Source organism: Sinohyriopsis cumingii, chromosome 16 (genome assembly GCF_028554795.1).
Source record: "Sinohyriopsis cumingii isolate HCF-2022 chromosome 16, ASM2855479v2, whole genome shotgun sequence".
NCBI lineage: Eukaryota > Metazoa > Mollusca > Bivalvia > Unionida > Unionidae > Sinohyriopsis > Sinohyriopsis cumingii.
Window position 1 is genome coordinate 99,604,642 of NC_142976.1, and position 18,142 is coordinate 99,622,783.

General features: G+C 34.6%; 1 protein-coding gene across 1 annotated transcript in view; it reads left to right on the forward strand.

The window, feature by feature from the left end:
- The window catches only part of LOC149781057 (tRNA (cytosine(72)-C(5))-methyltransferase NSUN6-like), a 40,340-nt gene extending 22,846 nt beyond the window's left edge, over positions 1–17,494 (forward strand). Inside the window, exons 6-11 of the mRNA XM_089938193.1 lie at positions 2,011–2,171; positions 2,577–2,617; positions 6,193–6,322; positions 15,609–15,766; positions 16,704–16,829; positions 17,297–17,494. Of these exons, the coding sequence (XP_089794319.1) occupies positions 2,011–2,171; positions 2,577–2,617; positions 6,193–6,322; positions 15,609–15,766; positions 16,704–16,829; positions 17,297–17,470 (790 nt within the window). The 3' untranslated portion in view covers positions 17,471–17,494. The remainder of the gene's footprint in view (positions 1–2,010; positions 2,172–2,576; positions 2,618–6,192; positions 6,323–15,608; positions 15,767–16,703; positions 16,830–17,296) is intronic.
- The last annotated feature ends 648 nt before the right edge of the window (positions 17,495–18,142 follow it).

Consider the following 18,142-nt stretch of genomic DNA (forward strand, 5'->3'; position numbering starts at 1 on the left):
AGTTAATTGAGAAGTCCTTTCAGTAATCTGTACAGTTAATTGAGAAGGCCTTTCAGTAATCTGTACAGTTAATTGAGATCTTTCAGTAATCTGTACAGTTAATTGAAAAGGCCTTTCAGTAATCTGTACAGTTAATTGAGAAGGCCTTTCAGTAATCTGTACAGTTAATCGAGATCTTTCAGTAATCTGTACAGTTAATTGAGATTTTTCAGTAATCTGTACAATTTATTTCCACTAAAACTCTGATGCTTGACAACTTGTAAATCCACGTGTAATAACACAACCCTACCTCCTATGCAGACCTACCAACTGTTATGATTTTGCCATCTTACGAAAATTACCCTTAAAATATGGACTTACTAGCAAAAGCTATGGATCGTTGCAGAAAAATCCAGATAATGGGTTCATCCATGTTTTATTTGGATCTGGGTTTCATCTTAGAATTAGTGAACTTAGTTAGGGAACCAGACTTTACAGCAGCACCCCAGACACTTTAAAATGCACCTATTTGTTCATGCGAAGTGTCTGCATGATCGAACTGTTGATTATAGAATTTTTAAAAATGGCATCCAGAAAGCAATGATGTTTAAGATGAAAGGGAAAATAAGCTTCTAGAAATTATCAACACAGAAGAATAAAAAGGAGTAGTTAGATTCTTGTGAATAAAAGCTGGAAAGGACACAATTACGTTTATTGGACATCACATGCCAGTTTGAGTATATCTCATGGCAGGATATATGATTGCCGTCGTCATGTGAAAGGAAAAAGAATTTCCAAGAATTATGTCAAGTTGAATGATAGCAATGAGCCATTGAGCTGCATAGGGTTATGAACTAGAGTTTGTGCAATTGTACTAGCGGTAAATAAAGTGTACGTGTACTTTACAAACTTTTCATTTGAACATAATGTTTATCATCAATACATCAAACTTTTAATTATGTTTTCCAGCTTAACAATAGCAGTTATTGATATTTTGTTACACCTTACTGAAAACGGATCAATCTTATGGAAAAAAATCAACTGCCTTACTGAGACGGACTCGTTAGGGTTGGCAGGTCTACATATGACTATTGTGAATTACTGGGCTACATTGTCTGTTCCGTCAATATCAAGGAACTAATTAAATGTAGCTATGCTTATTGGAAATGGTTGTTTTCGTCATATGACTTGAGTCATTGTGATTTTGTCATGTGACTGTCATGTGATGAATTATCACATCATGTGACTACTGTCATGGTCCAGCCATGTATCAAAATATGCACATTTGATGGATCTGCTGACAGTGTTTTGAACAGCATTTATAATGTAAATATTGATCCAACTATTTTGTAATTTGACACTTTGTTGAACTTGGCACATCTTATAATCACTATCTTAAGATGCACATGCATACTGACCATTGTCCTTTCATGAGTTTGCAAGAGTTATTGCACTTTTTTGACCTACATCTTGAGGTAACTACTCTCATGGTTGTTTTCAGCTGAGACTGTATTTTAAACTGTCTGCATATCATGGGAGCTGGATGGTATGTAGGAGAGGCCATGCATTATTTATGTGAGCAAATTCCTTACATACTGCATGCTTCATAGGTGTTGGTAATTTGAATTTTACTCCAAAATTAGTAAGAATAGTTGATGTACTTTTACTTAACTTTAAGATATTCACATTGAATGGAATGAAGAATTAAAGACATCATTGCAGTCAATTCATGATACAGAGATGTGAATTATGTGTTAACTTGCAATTACATGACCTTGCAATTACATGACCATGCAATTAAACAAACTTGCAATTACATGACCTTGGATTTATATAACAATGCAATTAATGGCATTGCAGTTACATGACCTCATAAGTACATGACCTTGTAATTACATGACCTCACAGTTACATGACCTTGCAATTACATCAAAAATTTCATTGTTGTTGTTACTACTGTAAATTTTTTACATCAGTTAATCCTCATCTTATTAAATTTCCAGATATCTTAAATTTGTAACATTATTTCAGTGGTGTTGGTGTGGAGATGAGACAACCCCTGTATGAAGCTCCTAGCTTATATGGGGTACTCCCAGCCTATATCTTCCCCCAAAACCTGCCATCTATTGTCTGCAGTAGGGTACTAGACCCCAAACCAGGGGAGACAATCCTTGACATGTGCGCTGCTCCTGGTAATGAACATAGTTCGTTATTATTTCTTCTTATGCATCAATTTCCTTTTAATTGTGTAAACTATGAATATGCTTTGTATTAATCAGACAGCCTAGTCACAAAATATTTAGATTTTGGAGCCATATGTGTATAGTCACAAGTCTGTAATGATCTTCCTGTTCATCTGAACACAGTGCATGTGCTTTTTTTTGGAATGATTTACTTCAAAATAGAAATAATTTTGGAAAAATTGTTTGAACTTATATACAGAAATGCATTTTCTGAAGATAAAGTTGAGGTACAATTGATAAATCTATGTTTTCTAAAAAGAATTATTTAGGTACAGTCACATAATTTGTTGATTGCAAATACTTCATAAAATGTGGTTTAAGTTTCACCAAAATACAGGTATCTATTCTTTCCAGGTGGCAAAACAGTTCACATTGCTACTTTAATGAACAACACTGTAAGTATGTGAATTAAAGGAAACAACACTGTAAGTATGTGAATTAAAGAAAACAACACTAAGTATGTGAATTAAAGAAAACAACACTGTAAATATGTGAATTAAAGAAAACAACACTGTAAGTATGTGAATTAAAGAAAACAACACTGTAAGTATGTGAATTAAAGAAAACAACACTAAGTATGTGAATTAAAGAAAACAACACTGTAAGTATGTTGTGAATTCAAGAAAACAACACTAAGTATGTGAATTAAAAAAAACAACAGTGTAAGTATGTGAATTAAAGAAAACAACACTAAGTATGTGAATTAAAAAAAATAACACTGTAAGTATGTGAATTAATGAAAACAACACTGTACATATATGAATTAAAGAAAACAACACTGTAAGTATGTGAATTAAAGAAAACAACACTAGGTATGCAAATTAAAGAAAACAACACTGTAACTAATGTAAACAAACAGTTGCTAATGAAAATAGTAATACGAGTTTCTTCCTTTTTAAAAGAAAAACAATTATTCATATATGTTTTGGCAATAACCAAGCTGTAGTGTTTTGTTGCCATTTGGCAATACATGCCTGTACTATATCAATAACCAAGTGTTTTTGTTGCCATTTGGCATTACATGTTTATAATGTATCAAAATTTAAGAAAAAACTCTGAAGTTCAGTAAATCATTAAATGTTAACATTCCAAATAAAACAGAGACCATACTTGTTCCATTTTAATTCAGTGTGACATTGTTTAATCTGCACCCATTTATATTGGTATCTGGATATCTGGTGTTATCTCCCTTTCCAGAAGGGATTGCCTCCCCAACGTACTATACAGTATATTGATAAAACTGCATTTTTCTGATTAAAATAATTTCAAGAAATAGTTTTCAATCAAATGATATAAAATTGTGTATCTGTATAAATAAACAAAACTTTGTAGTTTTTATTTCACAATTTTTATCAGATCAAAAGGAGAAGAAACAAATTGTGATTTTTTTTATATCTATGATTGTTTAGCAAACTACCTACTTAGGGGAGGTAATTTATTTATACAGTTGGAAGCAACCTATGTGGTTCTAAAGCAGTTATTTCTGGAAACAGATTTCTTCCATTATTCTCTTGCCTGCTTTAGTATCCACAATGTTTAAGATTTTGGTTATCTTGGTTAAGTTTGGATTTGAAGTTTTCCAATGTTTTTACATGTCATATATCACATGTCCCAATCCATTGGTGGACCAGATAGTATTGATTTAGATTTGACACTGAGTTTAGTAGTCCGTGAAATATAGACCAAACAAATTACCCCATTGTTTGTGGGTGACATACATCAGTCAACTTTTACCGGAAAGAGATTCAAATGGATTTCAGTTGCAAGCTACAGTGTGACCCCACTATAGTGCGCTCTGTCATAACACAAAATCGGATATAACATGGTCGTGATGTGGCTCCTGAAATTTCATATACATGTATTTTTCTTGTATGAAAAAAACTGTAAAAAGTTTATTATCATTTTAGGGAAGAGATCACATACGAATAATACGTGGCTCCTGAAAGTTTATATGTATTTTTCTCGTACATGAAAAAGTAGCTTTTTCTTCTAAAAAGTACGAAAAATAACGCATGGAAAGTTTGTTCTGTGATCGCATAGGTCTTCGCCAATGTCACAAACTTGGATTGTTTTTCCTTATTGGTGGCACAATATTCCATTGTGGCGATTTTTTTTATTGGCGACCTTGTTGGCTGTTTGAACTTTTATATACAACCATTGGTTTGGAGTGCAGAAATTCAGAGGCCCCATGAAAGGTAGCCACAACTGGATATAAAATGCACTGAAATTTATCTATTACATAAACAAATTCTTTGTCCATATTGACAAACCATCTAAACAGTGCACTGTTATATCATGATCCGCTTATCTTGACATCAAGCATGAGTACTATATGTTGTTAAATATCCACTTTTTTGTTGTTGACATTTCTGGTAACGGAGATCAACCAGACCAGATATAATCTCACAATCTATCTTTGATCATTTTTTCGGCCACTCGCTAGTAATAAATATATTTGCAAAGATTGACATTTGTATGTGGATGGTAAGTAAAATTCCTCTTCTTTTCACTCAGAATTAAATCCTTCAGAACACTCACATTTTCTGTAATAATGCCTGTCATCAGACCAGAACAACTACATCTATCATCTGTTGACCATTTGTTAATTTTCAGACACATGTGTGGAAAACAGCTACCACAAGTGTAAAAAAAATCTTTTAAAAAAAACACTTACATCCTTTTCAAAAATTTACCCAGATAAAAATGTTTGCTAAAATTTCAAAGGAAACAGAATACTTTGAAGCACCGATTGTTATAAAAACGTACTCAGCAAATGGAAAAAAAATCGGTCTCAATCATCCAATACAATTATTTGATGTTGCCACCTCAATAAGAAATGGGCATTTGTTTGGTTCTCCAAAGCTGCCCTTTAGCGGTGATTTCAATAACGCATGCACCCTTCATCAAAGAAAGCCGACTACAATCTTTCAATAAAAACAAGAACTTTTCTTCACAGGAAGTTAGTACCAAACTTAAATAAAAGTGATGGAATCTGAAGGATTTTTGCATTTTCCAACATGACTGGAACACGTTAACTGTGCTGTGAAAGTTTCCTTTTCGTAGGGAAAGGTTTATGCTTACGAACACTACCAACGATGGTTTAAAATGCAACTAACTTTTACAAACTTGGGATGTAATGAAAGTAAGTGTGCTTTGTCATTTGTTACATGATTGTGCTATGTTTTTCCACTGAATTCAGACCAATATGACCTGTGACAAAATTATTGAGTATTTTAAATCTGTGTGTGTGTGCATATTTTTGATGGAATCTCTTGTATTGTGGATTCAGTGTATATGATGAGGTTCATGGGTGAGCACACAGTGTTGATACTCTATTCATGCTATACATTAGACAGTTATATATAAACAGTATTCACGTATATGTACCAATTCATGATTCTCTAAATAAAGTACACTATTATATATGTCTTCTCTGTTTTCACTACAGGTGTATTTTTCATTTGATATGCATCAATTTAAGATGGTAACTTTGCCGATAAAGCATGTATTTTACCAACTGCATTTATTAACTACACACCCCTTTCAAATATTTTTGGGGTACATGCATCATTTTCTTCAGCTAACTGACCTGGTTGCTTATAACACGGCTCGGTCTATAACACGGTCAGGTTCTATGGCTCCCAACTACCATGTTATAGTGGGGTCACACTGTAGTTGTGAATCATCATGTAATCACATTTGTGTTGTTAGTCCTTTGATTTCTGGATGACACCTTGTCCAAATGAGTGCTGGATCATTTAGGCAGAATTTACTATCTAAACATAAACTCTTTCAAATTTTAATTTCTTAAACATTTGCTATCCAATTCAAAATGTTTCCGTAATTTACTTTTCATTCCAATGTCACTTACTGGGTATTTTTTTCAAACAGATCATTGATATGATAATCAGTAGGTGGATCATTCTTTCTTTTTTCAAAGAGATTAATTTCACCATACCTGTGTTTTTAGGGCAGGGTAGTTGCTTTAGATAAGACACCCCAGAAGGTGGAGAAAGTTGCAAAGAATGCGGCAACCTGGGGTATCACCTGTATTGAGACCTATGCATTCGACTCCACACAAGCTGTCGATGAAGCAGCAGGTAGGCTATCTGTCCATTCCTTATTTGTCTAATTGTGTGGTTGTGTGTGTATGTATTATCCATGCATGTATTCCTACACCCATGTAAATAGCAAGGTAGGTATTGATGTAATTATGAGTAGGTTCCAGAATCATGATATGATTAGAAAATTGTTATGCTTTATTATTTGGTATTTACTTCATAAGTATGAAAAATGTTTATGCTTATGAAAATATTTTAGTTCATACCTTGAAAATCTAGTGTATCTACCATGTGTTTGGTACGGCTTTATTACAGATGTATGAAAAATATGAGAGCACGTCTACCATGGCACTACCTTATGGCAAATGTAAGAAAAATATGAAAACATGTCTACCATGGCACTGCCGTATGGCAAATGTATGAATAATATGAAAGCATGTCTACCATAGCACTGCCTTATGGCAAATGTATGAATAATATGAAAGCATATCTACCATGGCACTACCTTATAGCAAATGTATGAATAATATGAAAGCATGTCTACCATGGCACTACCTTATAGCAAATATATGAATAATATGAAAGCATGTCTACCATGGCACTACCTTATAGCAAATATAGGAATAATATGAAAGCATGTCTACCATGGCACTGCCTTACAGCAAATGTATGAATAATATGAAAGCATGTCTACCATGGCACTACCTTATAGCAAATATATGAATAATATGAAAGCATGTCTACCATGGCACTGTCTTATAGCAAATGTATGAATAATATGAAAGCATGTCTACCATAGCACTGCCTTATGTCAAATGCATGAATAATATGAAAGCATGTCTACCATAGCACTGCCTTAATGCAAATGTATGAATAATATGAAAGCATGTCTACCATGGCACTGCCTTATGGCAAATGTATGAATAATATGAAAGCATATCTACCATGGCACTGCCTTATAGCAAATGTATGAATAATATGAAAGCATATCTACCATGGCATTGCCTTATGGCAAATGTATGAATAATATGAAAGCATATCTACCATGGCACTGCCTTGTAGCAAATGTGTGAATAATATGAAAACATGTCTACCATGGCACTGCCTTATGGCAAATGTATGAATAATATGAAAGCATATCTACCATGGCACTGCCTTATGGCAAATGTATGAATAATATGAAAGCATATCTACCATGGCACTGCCTTATGGCAAATGTATGAATAATATGAAAGCATATCTACCATGGCACTGCCTTATGGCAAATGTATGAATAATATGAAAGCATATCTACCATGGCACTGCCTTATGGCAAATGTATGAATAATATGAAAGCATATCTACCATGGCACTGCCTTATAGCAAATGTATGAATAATATGAAAGCATATCTACCATGGCATTGCCTTGTAGAAAATGTGTGAATAATATGAAAGCATGTCTACCATGGCACTGCCTTATGGCAAATGTATGAATAATATGAAAGCATGTCTACCATGGCACTGCCTTATGGCAAATGTATGAATAATATGAAAGCATATCTACCATGGCACTGCCTTATAGCAAATGTAAGAAAAATATGAAAACATGTCTACCATGGCACTGCCTTATGGCAAATGTAACAAAAATATTTAAGCATGTCTACCATGGCACTGCCTTATGGCAAATGTAAGAAAAATATGAAAGCATATCTACCATGGCACTGCCTTATAGCAAATGTATGAATAATAAGAAAGCAAATCTACCATGGCACTGCCTTGTAGCAAATGTATGAATAATATGAAAGCATGTCTACCATGGCATTGCCTTATAGCAAATGTATGAATAATATGAAAACATGTCTACCATGGCACTGCCTTATGGCAAATGTAACAAAAATATTTAAGCATGTCTACCATGGCACTGCCTTATGGCAAATGTAAGAAAAATATGAAAGCATATCTACCATGGCACTGCCTTATAGCAAATGTATGAATAATAAAGCATATCTACCATGGCACTGCCTTGTAGCAAATGTATGAATAATATGAAAGCATGTCTACCATGGCATTGCCTTATAGCAAATGTATGAATAATATGAAAACATGTCTACCATGGCACTGCCTTATGGCAAATATAACAAAAATATTTAAGCATGTCTACCATGGCACTGCCTTATGGCAAATGTATGAATAATATGAAAGCATGTATACCATGGCACTGCGTTATAGCAAATGTAAGAAAAATATGAAAACATGTCTACCATGGCACTGCCTTGTAGCAAATGTATGAAGAATATGAAAGCATGTCTACCATGGCATTGCCTTATAGCAAATGTATGAATAATATGAAAACATGTCTACCATGGCACTGCCTTATGGCAAATATAACAAAAATATTTAAGCATGTCTACCATGGCACTGCCTTATGGCAAATGTATGAATAATATGAAAGCATGTATACCATGGCACTGCGTTATAGCAAATGTAAGAAAAATATGAAAACATGTCTACCATGGCACTGCCTTATGGCAAATGTAACAAAAATATTTAAGCCTGTCTACCATGGCACTGCCTTATGGCAAATGTATGAATAATATGAAAGCATGTCTACCATGGCATTGCCTTATGGCAAATGTATGAATAATATGAAAGCATGTCTACCATGGCACTGCCTTATAGCAAATGTAAGAATAATACAAAAGTATGTTCATAATTTGTTTAGCCCAGCTTGTTTGCAAATCTATGAGTAATATAAAAGCATATCTAACATGGCACCACTTTACTGAAAATAATATGAAAACTGAAGAATATTTCTGAATGGTTTGTTGTGACACAACATCGGTACAGTGAAATGCCAAATACATACTACAAATAAGAATCTATTTATTCCAGTTAAATATTTTTTTATAAAATCCATTTATTTTAATGACACTGAACCTTGAGTTGATTTGCAATTAATTCAGCTGATCCCATTTTTGCCATTGAGGACTTAGTTTGTGATGATTATTGAGGACTTAGTTTGCAATGATTACAGAGGACTTAGTTTGTGATGATTATTGAGAACTTAGTTTGCAATGATTACAGAGGACTTAGTTTGTGATGATTATTGAGGACTTAGTTTGCAATGATTACAGAGGACTTAGTTTGTGATGATTACAGAGGGCTTTGTGATGATTATTGAGGACTTAGTTTGCAATGATTATTGAGGACTTAGTTTGCAATGATTATTGAGGACTTAGTTTGCAATGATTATTGAGGACTTAGTTTGCAATGATTACAGAGGACTTTGTGATGATTATTGAGGACTTAGTTTGTAATGATTACAGAGGACTTAGTTTGTGATGATTACAGAGGACTTAGTTTGTGATGATTATTGAGCACTTAGTTTGCAATGATTACAGAGGACTTAGTTTGTGATGATTATTGATGACTTAGTTTGTGATTATTATTAAGGACTTAGTTTGCAGTGATTACAGAGGACTTAGTTTGCAATGATTACAGAGGACTTAGTTTGTGATGATTACTGAGGACTTAGTTTGTGATGATTAAAGACTCAGTTTGGGATGATTATTGTGGACTTAGTTTGCAATGATTACAGAGGACCTACTTTGTGATGATTACAGAGGACTTAGTTTGTGATGATTATTAAGGACTTAGTTTGCAATGATTACTGAGGACTTAGTTTGCAATGATTGCTGACTCCATTATGTCACAAGATTTACTACATTTGTGGCATGTAATTGGCACTTCCAGTTATTGATATGTTACTGCCACCAGCTGTATTGAATTAGGAAAAACTCATATATAGACAAGTATGTGTGAGAATTAGAAACAATTGTCATTTGCAGATAGCATACCAGCCATTTTCCCAAACTGTGTTGGGTGGTTTTTAAAGTTCATAAGTGTGATTTGAGGTATTAAGGAGGAGGGGAGGTTAGTACATGTGGCCCCCTCCCAATGATGTCTTCCAGTTGAGAGTAAGCTATCTTTTCATATTAGCCAATAAAAAATGACTGGAAATTTTATTCTGAATAAAAGAAAATAACTTGTCTATTTTCTTTGAAGCATTTACTATACTTAACAAAGAAAAAATAGTTTGTCGACTTAGCATTGTCAAATATCATTACAATGAACCTGAACACTCACTTAATCATAATCACATTGGCATTAGATAATTATGTGTTTCATAAAGTTTCTTTCTTTAAAGTGCATTGGATGGCACAATGTAGGCCTTATTATATGTAGTATTTGCTAGTCTCAGTTATAGGCCTTATTATATGTAGTATTTGCTAGTCTCAGTAGTATAGGCCTTATTATATGTAGTATTTGCTAGTCTCAGTTATAGGCCTTATTATATGTAGTATTTGCTAGTCTCAGTTATAGGCCTTATTATATGTAGTATTTGCTAGTCTCAGTTATAGGCCTTATTATATGTAGTATTTGCTAGTCTCAGTAGTTCTTTTGTGGCTTTAAAGGTAATGCATGTGGCATTTGTGTTCATCTCTGTACTCACTAAATAATACTGTTGTTTAAACTTTACTGCTATATTCCATGAATGAATCCTGATCAGAACTTATTTATTGTTGCCAAATTTGGGTCTGACCATATTGGTGGGAGGAGGGACATATGTTTTTAAAGTTTAATGGGAGCCATACAGGCAGTACAGTAATAGTTAACACTGCTGTACAGTACTAGTGTTAACGCGATGTATTTATCAAAACACTGCTGTACAGTACTAGTGTTAACGCGATGTCTTTATCAAAACACTGCTGTACAGTACTAGTGTTAATGCGATGTCTTTTATCAAAACACTGCTGTACAGTATTAGTGTTAACGCAATGTATTTATCAAAACACTGCTGTACAGTACTAGTGTTAACGCGATGTTGTTATCAAAACACTGCTGTACCTTACTAGTGTTAATGCGATGTCTTTAACAAAACACTGCTGTACAGTATTAGTGTTAATGCAATGTTTTTATCAAAACACTGCTGTACAGTACTAGTGTTAATGCAATGTCTTTGTCAAAACACTGCTGTACAGTATTAGTGTTAACGGAATGTTTTTATCAAAACACTGCTGTACAGTACTAGTGTTAATGCGATGTCTTTATCAAAATACTGCTGTATAGTACTAGTGTTAACGCGATGTTTTTATCAAAACACTGATGTACAGTACTAGTGTTAATGCAATGTCTTTATCAAAACACAGCTATACAGTATTAGTGTTAACGCAATGTCTTTATCAAAACACTGCTGTACAGTACTAGTGTTAACGTGATGTTTTTATCAAAACACTGCTGTACAGTACTAGTGTTAACGCAATGTCTTTATCAAAACACTGCTGTACAGTATTAGTGTTAACGCGATGTCTTTATCAAAACACTGCTGTACAGTATTAGTGTTAATGCAATGTCTTTATCAAAACACTGCTGTACAGTACTAGTGTTAACACAGCATCTTTATCAAAACACTGATGTACAGTATTAGTGTTAATGCATTGTCTTTATCAAAACACTGCTGTACAGTATTAGTGTTAATGCAATGTCTTTATCAAAACACTGCTGTACAGTATTAGTGTTAATGCAATGTTTTTATCAAAACACTGCTGTACAGTATTAGTGTTAACGCGATGTCTTTATCAAAACACTGCTGTACAGTATTAGTGTTAACGCAATGTCTTTATCAAAACACTGCTGTACAGTACTAGTGTTAACACAGCATCTTTATCAAAACACTGATGTACAGTATTAGTGTTAATGCAGTGTCTTTATCAAAACACTGCTGTACAGTACTAGTGTTAACGCAGTGTCTTTATCAAAACAGTACAGTATTAGTGTTAACGCGATGTCTTTATCAAAACACTGCTGTACAGTACTATTGTTAACACAATGTCTTTATCAAAACACTGCTGTACAGTACTAGTGTTAACACAATGTCTTTATCAAAACACTGCTGTATAGTACTAGTGTTAACACAATGTCTTTATCAAAACACTGCTGTACTAGTGTTAACGCGATGTCTTTATCAAAACAAATCAACAGTGTAAACATGAGTATGTGCTTATGATTGTCTTTTTTATGGCTGAAATCATCCTAAAAAGCATTGGCATTTTAACACGATTAAGATAATGAATAATAACGAAAACTGATTTGAATGGTCTGGTTTGTCCCAGTGTTACGTACGGAGTGTCATACACTCTTGAATGGCTAATGTTGATGATGTGTTTGATGTATGTGCAATGGATAAATGCTCCCTTTGCTGTTACGCTTCAAAAAGTAAAACTTCAAAAGTAGTTCTGAAATTTAATTTAGCTGGGCTTGCTTTGCAGCTGGCTCATCCATTCCTGAATCACAGCCGAGTTTTGACATTTTGCCTTCATAAATGAATCACACTTGTACACTATTCAGTCGACTCGAATAATTGTGCATTGCATTTTAAATATGGAGTAAAATCTGACTTCAAAGAAACGATGCTGCTGCTCACAAACTTGCCAGTAATCTTTAATAAAGCTGTTGTAACCATTCTCATTCATGAAAGGGATTTGTTATAACTTTTGTTCTTCAACACACGTCTCTTTGATTTACCTGTGACTTAAAACAAAGTGGTTTATTCCACTTTGTGAAATTTACCCATGCGAATTAGCCTAATGGGTTTCCCAGACCATTCTTCAGATAACTTAACACATCCCCCTAGTTATTGTCAGCCAGTTAATTAATCTGTGGTTGTTTATACCTGACCACCTTGGCTTTTAATTGTCTAAGACAATTAGCCGTACAAACTGTCCCAGTTTTATTTGAACTGACTGTTTACCATTTATACACATTACATGTGACAGGTATATATTGAGATTACTAAAAGCCTTGTTGCTTAAATATCAGTGGGTTTGGGAGTAAAGAAATCATGTTTTGAACCAGGCATAAAATGACATATATGGATAAATGAACCCCCACGTTTTCAGTCTGGTACAAGTTTTGTTTAAATAAAAATTATTTGTAAATAAGCCCCCATGTTTTCAGTCTGGTATAAGTTTTGTTTAAAATAACACTTATTTGTAAATGAGCCCCCATGTTTTCAGTCTGGTACAAGTTTTGTTTTAAAAAACAATTATTTGTAAATGAGCCCCCATGTTTTCAGTCTGGTACAAGTTTTGTTTTAAAAAACAATTATTTGTAAATGAGCCTCCATGTTTTCAGTCTGGTACCATTTTAGCTGTTTATGAATCTTAATGATTTTGTTAGACAATAACTTCATTGTTTTTTAGTCTTGACTAAACAAAAACAAAAATAAAGGGGCCCCGAGTGGCCGAGTGGTCTAAAGCACTCTCCATCATGGATCACTGCCATCTCATCTGTGTCTGCGTGGGTTCGAGTCTCGGGCTCGGCAAATGTGGATATGTGAGAAAGCTTGCCGGTAGCTTCTTGTGGGTCGGTGGTTCTTTCCGGGGTTTTCCCGGTTCTTCCTCCACCATTAATACTGGCCGCCATGTATAGCCTATCTTGTGCTGAAAAATGGCGTTAAACCCTATAACAACAACAATAACAACAAAAATAAAATTTAAAAGAATCATCTGAAACCCGATTAAAGTGAAATTAGCAAGTCAGAATCACACAAGTCCAAGGACACCTGTAATTTCTTATGTCTATATTGTTTGTAATTCATATCCATTTTAAAATTAGTATTAAATAAACGTGTGCAAAACTTTAGTACATATAAAATCATTCAAGCCATGGTCACTAGCAAGATAAAACAGAGAATGGGAGGTAATTCATTTGGTCTCAAAGAATCTGAATATAGTAAGTGTGTGAGAGTGAGATTTGGATTTTGAATGTAGCATTAACAATTTTCCAGTCATATCACTATGATGTATGCATTGTGGCAGTTTAAAGTGATGTCTAGCATTATGCTGCAGACAGACATGTAGCATGATGCCCCACCCAGTCACATTATCCTGACACCAAGCCGACAAGTCTTAACACTAACCTCATTATGATGAGCACCAAGTGAGGCAGCTGCTAGTACCATTTTTATGTCTTTGGTATGATTTGGCCAGGATTCGAACCCACAACCTCCAGCATCTGAGGCAGATGCTCTAACCACTTAGGCCACGGAGCAGTCTCTGAGTATAGTCCATAATGAGGTTCAGTTAGAATTCTGTATCTTAATTACCTGATTAGCAAAGAATTATATTTTGACCTGTATCTTAATTACCTAATTAGCAAAGAATAATATTTTGGCCTGTATCTTAATTACCTGTTTAGCAAAGAATTATATTTTGACCTGTATCTTAATTACCTGATTAGCAAAGAATTATATTTTGACCTGTATCTTAATTACCTAATTAGCAAAGAATTATATTTTGGCCTGTATCTTAATTACCTGATTAGCAAAGAATTATATTTTGGCCTGTATCTTAATTACCTGATTAGCAAAGCTGATGAAAAATACTATGATAGTTTCATATTTAATGAGAAATAATAGAGAGATTTCATGTTTGAAGGCCAAATTAACCATTTGAATTGATGATGAAAAACCTGGAAAAGAGGTCAAAATGACCCCGTTTTGATGTATGAAATGCATTCATTCTAATATGCACCTTCATTGTCAGTTTGTAAGTTTGGTGGCAAAAGGTAGTGGAATCAGAACACTGTCATGGTTTTTAACCATTCTGTAATTAGCTTTGGAAAATAGTCCACAATAATCCAGTTTTTGGTGTGTGACACACATTAATTCTACGTTGCATACACAGTGTAAGTTGGCTGTCAGCAGGTCTTGTAGTATGGATTTTTATCTCACATAGGCAGGATGGACACAAGATGTAAGCATTTTTGAATCAGTCCTGTAAAGTATATCTCACTGACTTAGTTTTGGTGCTGAGTACCTATCCATATTTAGATTTGTACCATAGTACATGGCAAGAGGTAGAAAAGTAATGGATTTGATTAGTAACCAGTTTTTAATGTATCCTACAAAGTAATTAGTAGTGACTTGGTTTTTGCTGAATATCACATATTCACCCCAAGATACATCCACAGTACCAGTTTGATGGCATATATTCATCAATAGATACACCCACAGTGTAAGTTTGATGGCATAATATTCATTCTTAGATACACCCACAATGCAAGTTTGATGGTACATATTCATCCCAAGATACACGCACAATGCAAGTTTAATGGTACATGTTCATCCCAAGATACACCCACAGTGCAAGTTTGATGGCAATATGTGAAGTATTATAAGAGGATGATTGTTAAAATGAATCTAATATACTGCAGTTTCTTGAAGTAGGTGGATACATTAAACCAACATGAATCTTTAACACCAGGCTGTATTATATATTCTAGATGTGAGTGGCCCTCCCCCTTACCCACAAGCCAGTTTTGACAGAGTCTTGCTGGATGGACCCTGTAGTGCATTTGGACAGCGGCCATGCTGTAGAAACAGGATGACCTTAAATACACTAAAATCATACTCGACATATCAGAGGAAGTTTATTGAAAAGGTAAGAGCTGTAAATTTTGTTCTGGTAGACAGATGGATTACAGATTATATGCAAGCATCAAAAATGTTTTGTGTTAATAAAGAAAATAATCACAAGGGATGGAAAAGCTGGAAAATATAACAATAAATGTAATATCAACTTATATGCAAAGTACAGCTTACTTAACCTTCTAGTTGTGATGAATTTGACATGTATTTAAAGAAAAATAGATGATAGAAAAATATTATTGCGGTTTGCTGGTTGGGTGTGGACTCAGGGTCTCAAATCTTGTGCCAGGAGCTCAGTGACTACCAGAGTCCTGGATCAGGGCTACCATTATGTTAAATTCATGTAGCCCAGTGGGCTTCTATTTTAAATATTGTATTATATTTGTCAAAACATCATACAAAATTTACAGAAGAAGAATATTTATACATGAACATGATGAAGACTATTCTTAAAATCCTAATTCAAAATATGGAAGCCTAGGCTTAGCATTCAGGTAGTGACTGGGCTACCTGAATTCAATTTTTGGAAGCGAAGGCTAACAGTCTGATAGCCACTGGGCTACCTGAATTCAGTATATAGCAGAACGGTCTCATCAGTCTGGTAGCCACTTTGCTACCTGAATTCAGTATATGGCAGAACAAGCTCATCAGTCTGGTAACTACTGGGCTACTTGAATTCAGTATATGGCAGAACAGGCTCAGCAGTCTGGTAGCAACTGGGCTACCTGAATTCACTATACGGCAGAACAGGCTCATCAGTCTGGTAACTACTGGGCTACATGAATTCAGTATATGGCAGAACAGGCTCAGCAGTCTGGTAGCAACTGGGCTACCTGAACTCAGTATATGGCAGCTCAGGATCAGGAGTGTTGTAGCCACTGATGTCAAGGCATAAGATTTGTTTGACACTTAGAAGTGTACATTAATTACAATATAACTTTGTCATTCAGGCTGTACAGTTGCTGAAGCCAGGAGGTGTGCTGGTGTACAGTACATGTACTATTACTTTGGATGAGAATGAGAGACAGGTGGCATGGACCATGAAAAATTTTCCAGAATTATCACTCGAGGAACAGGTATGACATATCTAATATTTCCATTGTGGTTTACTGTCATAAAAATAAACCTAATACAATTCCATATCTTTTTGATTTTACAGCTTAAGTAATTGGCTGATTAACTGCCATGAAAATAAGAAATCCTACAGCCTCTTAACATAAATAATATGTAAATAATTAATCAAAAGTCAGTGGCTGAAATATTTTCAAACTTGGTGTAAACCTTTTTCATTTTGTTGTGGATAATATGGTCTAATTCTTGAAAAGGATGGTTCTTATCTGCCGAAATTGTATTCATGAAAGTAAACAAGCTATAATTCTCATTAGTTTTATATATGCTCTAAGAAATTTTTGACATAGGTAGTTCCTCCTACAGAATGTTGAGTGTACTTTGTATGGATCTGTTTTTATCTGAAAGCACTTAATTATTTTATTAATTAAATGAGGCTGTTCTAATTGCAACAATCTGATGCTGGTGTTTGCAGGTGCCCCACCTTGGTGGACATGGAATGCTGGGAAGTACACTGAAAAGAGAGGAGTTGCAGAAATTACAGCGCTTCGATCCCACGATTATGGCAATGAATCACCATCAGGTTGATGTAAACTCAGACACGATTGGATTTTTCATTGCCAAATTCAGAAAAGTCGATAAGAGGTGACATAAATAATATTTTAAATACAAATTCTGTGTATATTTTTCCTTTATTTCCGAAAATAGATCAAGCACCATAAATATGAACTCTGCCACATTACTAATTGTCAAGTAACACCATAAATATAAATGACTGACCAATGAGAGGGCCATCCAAATTACCATGACCAATGACTAGGTCATCCAAATGACCCTGACCAATACCAGGATCATCTGTATGAACATGACCAATGAGAGGGCCATCCAAATTACCATGACCAATGACTAGGTCATCCAAATGACCCTGACCAATACCAGGATCATCTGTATGAACATGACCAATGAGAGGGCCATCCAAATTACCATGACCAATGACTAGGTCATCCAAATGACCCTGACCAATACCAGGATCATCTGTATGAACATGACCAATGAGAGGGCCATCCAAATTACCATGACCAATGACTAGGTCATCTAAATGACCCTGACCAATACCAGAATCATCTGTATGAACATGACCAATGAGAGGGCCATCCAAATTACCATGACCAATGACTAGGTCATCTAAATGACCCTGACCAATACCAGGATCATCTGTATGAACATGACCAATGAGAGGGCCATCCAAATTACCATGACCAATGACTAGGTCATCTAAATGACCCTGACCAATACCAGGATCATCTGTATGAACATGACC